The sequence below is a fragment of the Penicillium citrinum genome (genome assembly GCF_028827155.1).
Source record: "Penicillium citrinum strain IBT 23319 chromosome Unknown utg000008l:1.0-2707905.0:1.0-2709502.0, whole genome shotgun sequence".
In the NCBI taxonomy this organism is placed as follows: Eukaryota; Fungi; Ascomycota; class Eurotiomycetes; order Eurotiales; family Aspergillaceae; genus Penicillium; species Penicillium citrinum.
The window spans coordinates 35,520-47,873 of NW_026622693.1; the positions used below are offsets into that span (position 1 = coordinate 35,520).

At 46.8% G+C, this 12,354-nt stretch overlaps 4 protein-coding genes across 4 annotated transcripts; 2 read left to right on the forward strand and 2 right to left on the reverse strand.

Moving 5' to 3' along the window:
- Nucleotides 1-1,728: 1,728 nt before the first annotated feature.
- On the reverse strand, nt 1,729-3,393 carry N7469_008440 (uncharacterized protein; the record flags this gene model as incomplete). The annotated part of the gene is made up of 1 exon (XM_056647358.1): nt 1,729-3,393. One exon carries the CDS (start codon nt 3,391-3,393, stop codon nt 1,729-1,731), a length of 1,665 nt encoding a protein of 554 aa, XP_056497123.1.
- Nucleotides 3,394-4,395: 1,002 nt separating this feature from the next.
- On the reverse strand, nt 4,396-5,367 carry N7469_008441 (DNA repair protein RAD10; the record flags this gene model as incomplete). The annotated part of the gene is made up of 1 exon (XM_056647359.1): nt 4,396-5,367. One exon carries the CDS (start codon nt 5,365-5,367, stop codon nt 4,396-4,398), a length of 972 nt encoding a protein of 323 aa, XP_056497124.1.
- Nucleotides 5,368-5,856: 489 nt separating this feature from the next.
- On the forward strand, nt 5,857-7,323 carry N7469_008442 (splicing factor ESS-2 family protein; the record flags this gene model as incomplete). The annotated part of the gene is made up of 1 exon (XM_056647360.1): nt 5,857-7,323. One exon carries the CDS (start codon nt 5,857-5,859, stop codon nt 7,321-7,323), a length of 1,467 nt encoding a protein of 488 aa, XP_056497125.1.
- A 1,441-nt stretch (nt 7,324-8,764) lies between these two features.
- Nucleotides 8,765-12,163, forward strand: N7469_008443 (DNA-dependent ATPase RAD26; the record flags this gene model as incomplete). Its single annotated transcript, XM_056647361.1, has 1 exon — nt 8,765-12,163. One exon carries the CDS (start codon nt 8,765-8,767, stop codon nt 12,161-12,163), a length of 3,399 nt encoding a protein of 1,132 aa, XP_056497126.1.
- Nucleotides 12,164-12,354: the final 191 nt, after the last annotated feature.

Here is a 12,354-nt window from a genome sequence, read left to right on the forward strand (position 1 = left end):
TTTATAGTAGTATCCCGGAAAATCGAAAAGGATCCAGCCTGATTATGAGTACACCAACAAGATGGGGTACTGCCCAAATCTATAGATGTACAGTTGTATCAGAAGGAGCCTTTTTATAGGAGTTTACCGCCAAATCGACCATGGAACATGATTTCACCGCGCATTTGTAGATTTAGATCCACTCAAAGACGGGATCGGAATTTTTGCAGTTAACATCCATTTTACCATGGAGAAAAAGGTGGGTTGCGTACAACGGGCCGAAATTGTCGCTCCCTTCAAAATAAATAGAGACGCAATCGTTCAGATCTTGACGGAAGAGTTTGGTGTCCAAGAAAGAAATATTAGGTCCTGGGCCTATCAGACCACCTCAAATGAAGTGGAAGGCTTTGGAGCTTTAGTGGTCGCATTACAATTAAGTCAACCATGCTGAGTTTTGGAGATTCTACCATCTATTCGAATGAACAGTTTCGAGGTCAAGAACTACCAGCCCTTCTATTCACATCCACTGGATCATCCTCGAGCGTTACAGTTCAGCTTTGCTTTCGCCGTCATAGCGGCACATGATCAAGATCAACGAAACTGCGTTCTCCACGGGGATCAAAGCTTTTCGCCATTCATGGATCATGCCAAAATGCTAAGATAACTAAAGGGGAAGTTCTCAAAAAATGCAATCTTCAGATGTCACAGATGATGGCTAATTCACAATTCTGAACGATAGGAGAATGCAATGACACTGAAATTTTGAATATACCTTCCTTTTATACGCCGATTGAACTCGAAAAAATGAATACTTCCAATCACGGAGGGATCGCGTGCTGAAGTGTCATAATGGTCCGAATGATTTATAATGCTCGTGTGGAGCAGTCGTAGAGCAAAGACCGATCTATGGGGAATGACAGCGGCTATAAACAGATACTTGGTAAAATCTAGCCCTAGGTCGACATAAAATGTGCTCTAGAATCCATGTTCCAGTGTGAGCTATAAATCAAGATTCTGAAGCGCAAGATAACATGCTGAAAATGTCTGATGGTGCATATTGCACAACGTACAATTAGACGTCAAATTTGGCTTTAGTGCAAATTCCTCCACAGGTGCATTCATTTGCAGTGCTATCTCCTTTGAAGGGCGCAAACTATAAGCCAAAGGTCTTCATGGCGACTTGGCTTTCGATTCCCGTTGAGCTAAATCTCTCCATTCATTAACCGAATTAGCTTATACTGACCGATCTGCTGAGCAGACTCGATCGTGCTGAAGGATTCCGAGGCTCAAAAGACGAGTTATTATTTCCCCTCGCATTCTGTACTCAGCACGGCATTATTCCCAGTGAATCGGATCGGGTATCCCTGTTCCACTTCAACGCTTCCGTCGGTGATAGCAACATAGCCCGTGGCGTCGGAGGAAAAACTAGCTGTTCTGGTATAAGCGAGGGTCTGGTCACTAGCGTCACGCTGGCTTTTCTTGAGATTGAATCCCTCTCATACTCCCAGGAGTATTATCAAGGACAGTCCACCAAATGTGAGAACCTGTTTAGCCTTAGGTTCTTTCTACACACACTCCAGGGCTAGATTTTAGCCTTCGTACGTGCTAGCAGTAATACTTTCTCAGGGATTTTTCCGGCCCTTGGAAATTGATAGCTGAACAAAAGCGGATTGATTGATATATTTGGAGTTCGTTTGACGACCTTGTTGGCAGGATATGATGTAAGATTGTGAAATGTGAAGTTCAGCATTATCGTCTTGCGACCCCGAGGACTATTAAAGACCCCGGTGTGATACACACGCGCCATCCTTCGCTGATCAGCATCTTGCCCACAGCAGGACCCAGTCTAGATGTACCATCCCGGCTATGACGACCAATTCCGGTTACTATTTTGTAGCCACCATGGATATCGACACCACCTCCTCGGACATATTTTGCATCCCCTATGGAGTCCCACCATGCGGCAACGCGTTCACGGACAATACGTTTTGCATTTTCAACGGTGACACCATGCAAGTCCAAATCACAATTTGATGATTGTCTGTCCACAAGCTGGTTGGATGCGGCAGCAAGTTGATTCATTGCACGCTCACGGTGCTGCTGTCCCACTTGTCGATAGTACGCCGATGCCCCACCATATAAAGGATTCGATCGTGAGCGCCGCGCAGCTTGTGCAGCTTGCATGTGTGCGGCTGCACTGGCCGCGAAGTTTGCATTGGCGGTGGCTTGGAGGTTTTCAAATTCGGTATTATTATATACGATTTCGCCAGGGCTATAGGAGACCCTTAGGCTATCATCCTCATCTTCGTCGAGATTCAGCGGTGCAGGTGTGAACTTTATCAGCTCACTAATCTCCGTCTGGGAGGGCTGGCGAAGTAATACTGCAGCCAATTCATTTGCAGGAGTCACTTTATTGCCCGTGAGCCGAAGAAGACCGACAAGTGTAGTCTTTGAAATAGTAGGATAGACAGTTGTAAGTTCGGCCACATGGTCTGTCACAACAGGATCCTGGTTGATTTCAAAGTTATCGATCTGATTCTCAAGAGCCAGGGCCTTGATAGTCGCACGTAGATCCATGCCTTTGCTGCGGTAGGTAGCTGAGATCTTGCCTTTGGTAAGATCGGGGATGCATGAGCAAATAAAATCTATATCAGCCTGGCCCGTCTCCCACTTATTTATCGTTGGTGCAGATTCAGCTTCGGATCTAGGAGAGGCTGCTAGCGGAAGTCTGTTCTTCTTATTACGCTTCTTATTGCGACCCTTGGAGCGTCCGATGTCTGCATTACCTGCGGAGAATCCATCAATTCCTTTCGGCACGGAAATAGAACCGTCATCGCTGGTGGCTACCGTCTCATTGAAAAAAGACAGATTCAAAAGCAAATCAATTGACTTGTCAACATCTCCATCGCTCTTCTTCAAAGACTGCTCGACATCTAAAAGAGCGACACCGGGAAACATCACAGTCAGTACATTGACTTTGTCATCCACTGAGGCGCCAGTAAGTTCCAGTGAACCGTCCGCGGTGATACTATATGCGATGTTGGGGTTCACAGTTGGTTGAGCGTTGCACCCAGACGTTTCTCCAGATAATAGGTAAGATCCCATACTGGTTACATCGGTCAGGGTCTGCAGTGAATCTCCACTGCATCCCGAAGTTCCGGCCTCGGATAGAATGCCTCTAATCTCGGCTTCCGTGGCATATCCATCATTCGCTGTTCCTGATGGGTCGAAGATCTCATTTTCCTGGAGCTGAGCGCATTCCTTGAGAGAGTCTAGAGTCCCACGTAACGCAGAAACATCCTCCGTCTTCGCAAGATTAAAATCAGAGATAATGGCAGCAAAGAGAGCAGAGTCTAATGGAGGGCAATATATCTCCTCTAGTTCAGCTCGCAGACTATCACTGTCATTTTCCATGATGACCCCCAGGAAGAAGGTCAGGATGAAGTGCTACAATATTATCACTGAATGGGAATAGCATTCCTCGCCTGCGCAAAACGTCCAGAGGGAGGGGGGAATCGGAAAAAGATAAGAATAGAAAACAAAATGCTGGGAAGTATGATTCCAACTTCAAAAATTAGTTGACTGCGGCTAATAATGTTTCAAGATGGATCCATAGAGTAGCTCGACAGTGGGCAACACACACACACACACCAGCAGGGTATGACGCTGTTTCGATAGCGCGAAAGTTGGAAAAAAGGCCAAAGTGGCGGGCGGTGAGTCTTGGGCGGTGAGATACTGGCGGTGCAGAAAAGGGGTATTTCTTGGCAAAATCGGATTTAGCCGGAGTTTGCGGCCAAATACACGCAGATTCAAAGACTGTATACTATATACGAATAATCAATAGTATAACTACAAACAATATAAGTATACTGCAACTTGCCAGTAAAGTATATCATGAAACTGATCAAAGAATTTAGTATGTTTGATATTCGCACTACTACTAATTACTAGTAACTCATCCTAGTAGTAGGGAGGACGTGGCAAAGATCCAAAATGGACCCTTTGTATATTAATCGTTGATGCAGATCTTATGAAGATCTTATGTGGAGTGATTAGATGCCACGAAGTGAGCAAGATCAGAGCTGGCTCTTTGATGACGGAGTTCGATCAAGAGGATGCTCTTATGAGAGGGTGACCGGGCAAGTCGGCATGGTAAGTAAATTGGAGAGAGCAGACGAGGTTGCCCTCAAGTGGCCGACGTCTTCAGCACGTACAGTAAGCATGTGTAGATATAGTTCCGGTCGAGTCACATGGGTCAGGTTCTTTGATATGAGGAGAGCAGGAGATCCCATGTCGCCACTTGCATGATGGTGTGCGTGTGCGTGTGTTCATATGTTTAAGTCTGCTTGGATTAGCACCATTGGGGTTCTCTCCAGCGCAAAACAGATAAAGCATGCCATGTTTCATAAAGAAACTTCATCCCCCACCACTTCGTAGATTCGCTAGAGCGGCCATTATCCCTTCGCCCATCTCCTCGATTGGCTGGGGTAGGTTGGAAGGCTCTTGGGCGGGCGCTGAAGCTAGTGATTCCAACTCAGCTGTTCGGCGACTCTCTTCCATGACCTCTCGCAAAACTTTCTCGTCTTCATCCATTGTCTGATGAGGTTCACTGGTACGAGGTGCTACTGGGGATTTGGGCCTGCTCGAAGGCGGAATATGAGACAGGGTGGTTTTCTTGGAACTTCCAGTGCGGAAGTCTTCTCGGACCGCACCGCACCATTGCTGGACCTTTTTCTCACCCCAACCAGGCACTGAGCTAATTTGCTCGGGTTGCGCATTCACGGCGTTTTGAAGGCTCCCGAATGTTGATATTAAGCTTGCCGCGTCGGACTTGTTGATACTTCTTGGGAGAGTAACAAATTCCTCGAGAGACTCTTTGTAGGTTTGAGCTTGCTGAGAGCGAATAGCAGTTGGTTGAGCATATTCTGACGATTTGAAAAGCTCAAGGTATTGCGCCGCTTCAGGAGCAGACCAGCAGAGGATGAGAGTAAGGTTGTTGATGATGGATGTCTTTGAGAGTTCTTTCAATGCGTCTTCATGATTGGGGATGTCAACCATCACCAGTACAATCCGCAGGTTGTATTTTCCGGCAAGTAGTCTGACTCGGGAGTATATATACTCGGGATGTAAACGATGGTATTTCAATGAGAGGAAGAGAGCACATGTAGTAACGCCAACAACATAGTCGGCGGGAATATCGGCATATTCCCAGGGTAAATGTTTGATGTGGTTGAGTATAGGGTTCCCCTTCTGTCGAGTAGACACTAGTATTGCAGATGGACCAGGACGATTGGGAAAGGCTTGTGGTTTGGGCTGTTGCACTTTAGGCTGATTGGTCGTGGGCGTCGTGGCTTGTGATGTTGATCCCTCGACTAGCCCAGCATCCATTCTGCCTGTTAATTTATAATGAAGGGTCAATTTTTTTTTGTGTCGGAGAATATAAAAGCGAGTAGTGGACGAGAAGTGAAGGAGGTGAAACTGCCCCGAAGATGTTCTCGCTGGCGGCGAAGGCGGTTGATATCGGTCATGTGACCCTACATGTATACCCTTTGCTCTTCGACCAATGCAGCTTCGATTTAATACCATCTTGCAATATTCTGGATAATTCCAAGTAACGTATTCAAGCAAAGAAGTCAAAAATTGATCAAGCTATCGCTGATCATGAATCATCAATATTGCCAGCGATGCAGCAAAGTCTATCTTGAAATACAAGATTAAGATGATCACATGATCGGTCTCCCCCATCAGATCCACCGCCCAAGATGAGACATCAACTTTCTTTTTCTCTTTCATCTACTCACCCGGATGGCGACGCGGAACGATAGGATGGACACCTCATAAGCGACTTACAGACGTGAAGTATCCTTGATACCAGATATGACATCGCAAGCATCACAAGCACTCACAAAACGGCCCAGTGGCCAGTTGATGCCGCCACCTCCACCTCCAAAACGCATTAAACGACCTGCAACAGCTTTGGATGAAGATGTCTATACGGATGCCCTGTCACATATAATCGCACGGGACTTTTTCCCAGGGCTGTTGGAAACACATGCCAAGCAGGAGTATCTGGACGCCCTCGAATCGAAAGACAAGGATTGGATTACAAGTGCGAAGCATAAGCTGGCTGATACGATACGAACTCCCTCCCCCGGTTCAAACACACGGCCGATAGCCAGATCCTCCTCATCTACTGCTACTCCCCGGTATTCTTCGCAAGGCAGGCCCAATGAAACACCTCGAGGATGGCAAGGCGATACTCCTGTTTCAGTGGCCTCGGTTGCCAATGCCCCAACAGAACACAACGACCACAATATTCCCGATGTCACAAATATGGGCCTTATGGCATTTCAATCTAAGTACACAAGTGAAGATAATGAGTCGTTTAATAAAGTACTGGACAAGCAAAACTCCGCACGGCGAGAGAAACATGCTTGGATCTGGAACAATAATAAGATCCCATCAGCACGGCAAATCGCACACCACAAGCAAGAAGTGAAACGAATCACTTCTCAAGGAGGGAATCCAAATACAAAACTTGTCAAACAGCCAGGGGAGCCCTCGCCAGCCATCAAAACCGACCTCGATGCACGCCCCGCCAGGCCTGATGCCTGGAATGCCCGCCCAGATAATTCGCTTATGTTTTTGCCTTCATCGGTCGAAGAAACTCACGAAACAAGGCAACAGAGGGCAGAATTATCGTCTAGGGCTGGTCCCAAACGGGTGTTGTATCAAAATACACGGCTACTGGACCCTGAAGCGACCGCAGCAGCAGAAGCCATCCGGACCGTTCCACCGTCCCCTTCCATGTCAGCTATCAAAGATGCCATTGCTGGAAACCCGCATTTGGGGGAATCGGAACTGGGCTCTGCTATTGCAGGGAGCGAAACGCCTCGTGTCAACGGCTATGCATTTGTGGACGAGGACGAGCCAGAACGCCTCGAAGACTCAACTGACGACATAGTCGAAACGGATTGGAGCCTGTTGGGGCAGGCAGACTCAAACCCAAATCCCTTTCAAATAGGCGAATCGCGTAAACGCGAGGCCCTTCACCATCGGCTGGTTGATCGCGTTGCGCGGAACAAGCGCGCTGAGAAAGTTGCTAAGACCACCAAGACGCCCGTTACGAATACTCCTCGGTTTGCCAGTAGTCCTCGAATAGATTTCACACTACGTGGATCGACACCGACTGCAGGATTTAATCCCGCGCATCGCAGGATGCTGACTCCTGCAGCGCAGAAATTGCTTCATCAGGTCGGTGGTACCACACCACGATCTTCTTCGAATCCTAAGTCAGCAACGACATCAGGAAATATGTGGACACCGACACCAAGAAAGAAGTGATTTTGCGTTGTCATTATTTTATCAATGATTTATGATAGCCCACGGAATTGATACAGGAGTTTTGTTAAATTCAATTGGAAATTCTATATTCAGGACCTCCCCGCCCCTGTAGAGCAACAGCCATCCATGGCTGTTATGTAGATCCGTTCAAGTCCTACCTCAGGCTGTGGTTGAACTGAGATGGTGGCCCAATACCGATACTACAATAGTGTATTCCAATACACTGTCGTAAAGGTTGCACTACACCATCCATTTCCATAACCAGAATCTCTAAGATCGAATATCTGAAAATATATATACCTATTAACCTACATAGTGAAACGGGATAGGATGCTCGAGCCAGCACGGTCAGTACGTGCAGGTCGAATGGGGCAGAAGGATGAGGGTAAACAACATCCCAACAAGAGCTATCTACTAGCACTCTCTCGAATAGGCTGGAACTCGTGTAATTGATCTCTGTGATGCTAAAGATACTATCTAAATGAATATATATAACCCCCCCTCCAAATTAGGCCAATTCCCTTACATAATCCTCCTACTGGCAGACAGGCCGATACTCCCCACTACAGTAGGTAAGTATATTGAAACCTAATAATTATATATACCTACTAGGTATATATAATTATTAGGTTGATATTTTGTCTCTCGATGCAGTAACCGTAACCTGCTTGAATGTATCACACTGATCAGCCCTTTCCAACTGGGTACAAACTAAAGATAATTACTAATACTACCCAGACTGTCCTGGAGGACAGTGTGACAGTCTGGTATAGAGGGCTCTAGATAGTTCGGTATCTAGATATTCCCAAAATGCGGCCTGTCGCCATGGTATACCTATACCAGTAGGTACTGCCCAGTGGATGCCCAGTATATTACTACCTAACATTGTAGGTAAAATGTACCTCCTATACCCATAGGTCCCACCGATGTGTACAGTTGTACCCTTACTCCTGTACGTCGGTGGGTACCTACTATATCGATAGTATGAACCTTACCTTCATCAATTTATGCAGATAGTATCTGCAAGAATTGTCTAAGTAATTCCTGATTCGATAATGTATAATATTTTAAATACTTTTTTTTTTCTAAATAATGAATCTACACTAATTCAGATACTGTTTGATCGTCAATAGTTATATGTACATACAGTATGTACTGTACAGTGTAACTAGTTACTGATATGACGTCAAAGGCAGTGGTGGGCCCGGATTATCAAACGCCCGAGATCCGGTGGGGATGTGTCATTCTGCCATTGAATTCCGACTTGAGCCTCGAGTCTTACAGTACCGCGATTGCTGTTCTGCAATTACTCTTGATCACCTTTCATCTCGCTTATTCGACGGTCTTCCGAGTCATGTTTGATTTCAACTTGGGGTGATTAGATTGAGGCCCAAGTGAGGCATACCTGAGACGTTTTGTCTCTCAGATCTGTCTATCAGATATGGCATCGCTAGGCGCAAACGATGTGGAGGCGACTGTTGAGGCGAGTCGTCTATTAGAGCTAAATGCAGATGTTCGGAACCAGGATGACCTCGAAAGAGACATTACTCGACAGGCGGACAATGTTTTAGCGGAAAAAGCCGAGGAAAATGACGCGAAAAGGCTCGAGAAAGTCTTAACCGAGAAAGAAAAAGTCGACGCCCAGATTCGACAAGCACGCCAACGCCTGGATCAGTATGGAAATGCCAACGCTCGGCACCGTGCCCAGAATGAGTTGAAGAAACATGAGTTGCGACGAACAGATCTACTCAGGGATGTCAAAGACATCACAGATCGAATGGACGGACGAAGGAAGGCCAAGGAGCAAAAAATAGGTAGCCACGGCCCTGGTAGGCTTCCAGACGAGAGCAGGCGGGACTATCTTCTTCGGACTGGAAAAATCACACCATTTGAACTCATGAATTCCACCGGTGCTGATGGTCAGCCTTCGACTCTCCAGACTGCACTTGTGGATGTTGAGAACGAGCACAACGAACAAGAGGAGGAAAAGAAAACACAGCATGAACCAGAAGCACATCGATTTCTTTATCAGCCAGACATGGAATTCGACCAGGTCAGTGAGAGTACTGGGAAACGTAGGAAGCTAGTAAAAAGACCTTCCAAGAAATCATTAAAGACTCGTTCGAGCTCACCTGACGTCGATATCTCAGCGAGTTATGTCGCTTCGGAGAATGAGAGCGTACTATCGGATGAGGACGAAGAGTACATGCCTGACGTACTTCCTGAAGTCTCATCGAGCAGAAAACGCAAGAAGGGCAAGACTGGGGCCGAGCTTGAAGATCTTAGCGGGGTCGACGACGGCAATGAAAAACTTTATCAGAACCGTCTTCGGGATTGGATATCTCGACGAAGTGCTGCTCGAAAACGCACCCAGGGTGATGAGAGCATGGATGAGGACGAGGATCGTGGTGAATGGCTGAAACCTCACCCTTCCGAACCGGATATGGAGCTGGGAAATGGACTTCGTGTTCCTGGTGACATCAGTCGATTCCTCTTCTCTTATCAACGTACCGGTGTTCAATGGCTATGGGAGCTGCACCAACAGTCAGTTGGTGGCATCATTGGAGACGAGATGGGTCTCGGAAAGACAATCCAGGCCATTGCCTATCTCGCGTCTTTGCATCACAGTGATATGCTCAGAAAACCTGCTATCGTTGTTTGCCCGGCGACACTTATGAAGCAATGGGTCAACGAGTTTCATCGTTGGTGGCCGCCGTTCCGAGTCTCTATATTACACTCCTCAGGCAGTGGCATGATCAATCTAGGAAAAGAGAGCAGCCGTGAGGATGCCCTCACGTCTCAAATTTTGGGTTCCTATAGCGGTCGACGAATGACAGTAGGCCAGAAGGCCGCGAAGAAGATTATTGACCGCGTGAATACCGAAGGCCATGTCTTGGTCACTACATACTCCGGCCTTCAATCACATGCTGATGCTCTGGTCGACGTTGAATGGAGTTGTGCTATTCTCGATGAAGGCCACAAAATTCGGAATCCAGATGCTGGCATCACCTTTAGTTGCAAGGAGCTTCGCACGCCCCACCGTATCATTCTCTCCGGAACTCCCATGCAAAATAGCCTTGTGGATCTGTGGTCCCTATTTGATTTTGTTTTCCCGATGCGCCTTGGCAATCTTGTCAGCTTCAAAAATTCCTTCGAAATTCCCATCCGACAAGGTGGATATGCTTCGGCGACCAACCTGCAAGTGCAAACTGCTGCCAAGTGCGCGGAGACTTTGAAAAACGCCATCAGCCCTTATCTTCTACAACGCTTTAAGGCTGATGTGACAGCAGATTTGCCTCAGAAAACTGAACAGGTCATCTTTTGCAAACTGACCGAGACTCAGCGTACCATCTACAAAAGATTTCTCGACTCTGATGATATGCAGTCTATCATTAGAGGCAAGAGAAATTCATTGTTTGGTATCGATATTCTTCGAAAAATCTGCAATCATCCCGATCTCGTGGACCATGTGCTGCGATCTCATGAAATTGATTATGGCAAGGGAGACCTTTCTGGCAAGATGCAAGTCTTGAAAGGACTCCTAGAGGTTTGGAAGGATACTGGACACAAAACATTATTATTCGCACAAACCCGTCAAATGTTAGACGTCATTCAAAAGTTTCTCCGAGATCTTGGCGGTTATAATTTTCGTCGAATGGATGGCAGTACACCTATCAAAGACCGCCAAAATATGGTTGATGAATTCAACAAAGATCCGGGAATCCACATTTTCCTTCTCACAACTCGAGTGGGCGGTATTGGTGTGAATCTGACAGGAGCTGATCGTGTTATCATCTACGACCCAGACTGGAATCCATCCACCGACATGCAAGCCCGGGAGCGTGCCTGGCGTTTAGGCCAAAAGCGCGATGTGACTATCTTCCGTCTCATGACCAAAGGTACGATCGAGGAAAAGATCTACCATCGACAGATTTTCAAACAATTCCTGACCAACAAAATCACTCGAGACCCTCAGCAGAGAGAGGGGTTTCAGCTTAGTGATCTTTACGACTTATTCACGTTGGGAGACGAAAACGAAAAAGAGTTGGAAACAACGAAGCTTTTCAAAAATGCCGAAGTGGCGTACCAGGAATTGGAACCGTCTTCAGAAAAGAAAAAGAGTATCAAAGGACCTCCACCTCCCGAGCCAGATGATGTTAGTGCCGTTCAGGGGGTTGCAAACATAGAAGAGTTCAAGGCCAAGGACGACAATACAGATGAGAACGGGAACGTCAAGACTGCCGAGGACCGTATCATGCACGGTATTTTCTCTCGCTCTGGTGTCCATGCTGCAGTAGAGCATGACAATATCGTGAATGGCAAGCGTGTAATACGTTCTGATCCAAAAATCATCGAAGCGGAAGCTCGCAAGGTGGCTGCAGAAGCAGCTGCGGAGCTTCGGAGAGCTGAAGAGACAGCTCGGTCCACCCCAATCGGTATTCCCACCTGGACTGGTCAATTTGGTATGGGAGGCCGATCCGACTTTACTAGTGGTAGCTCAGCACGCCCAGCAGGTGCTGGTCCCTCGTCTGCAAATCTGCTCGCGAATCTCAACCCCACGGCATCTTTCGGTGGTAACTCCATCGAGTCTGGATCTGCTCGAATGCCTCGTGGTAAAGATTTCATGCCCATGATACGTGATTTTTTGCTTTCGCGTCGTGGTCCCGTTCTTACTCAAACCATTATTGATCATTTCAATCATTACTGTCCAAACGACCAACGCGTCGCTGAGTTCCAAGAAATGCTCAGAATCGTGGCTGAGTTGAAGAAAGACCGCACAGGACGCGGTGTCTGGTCTTTGAAACCTGAATTTACCAGAGGAAGTCGTGGAGGCAAGTAAAACCTTTACACGGTAGACTTGACTGCATTGGGTCATATTGAATTGTCAACCCATTCATTCAACCATACCTATCATGATGATGACAACGATCAATGAAGTGTATTTTATGATATAGATATAGTACTGAAGACCATACTCAAGTGTATAATATCCTCACGCCATTAATACTACAAGCACATTCCTAATAGCAC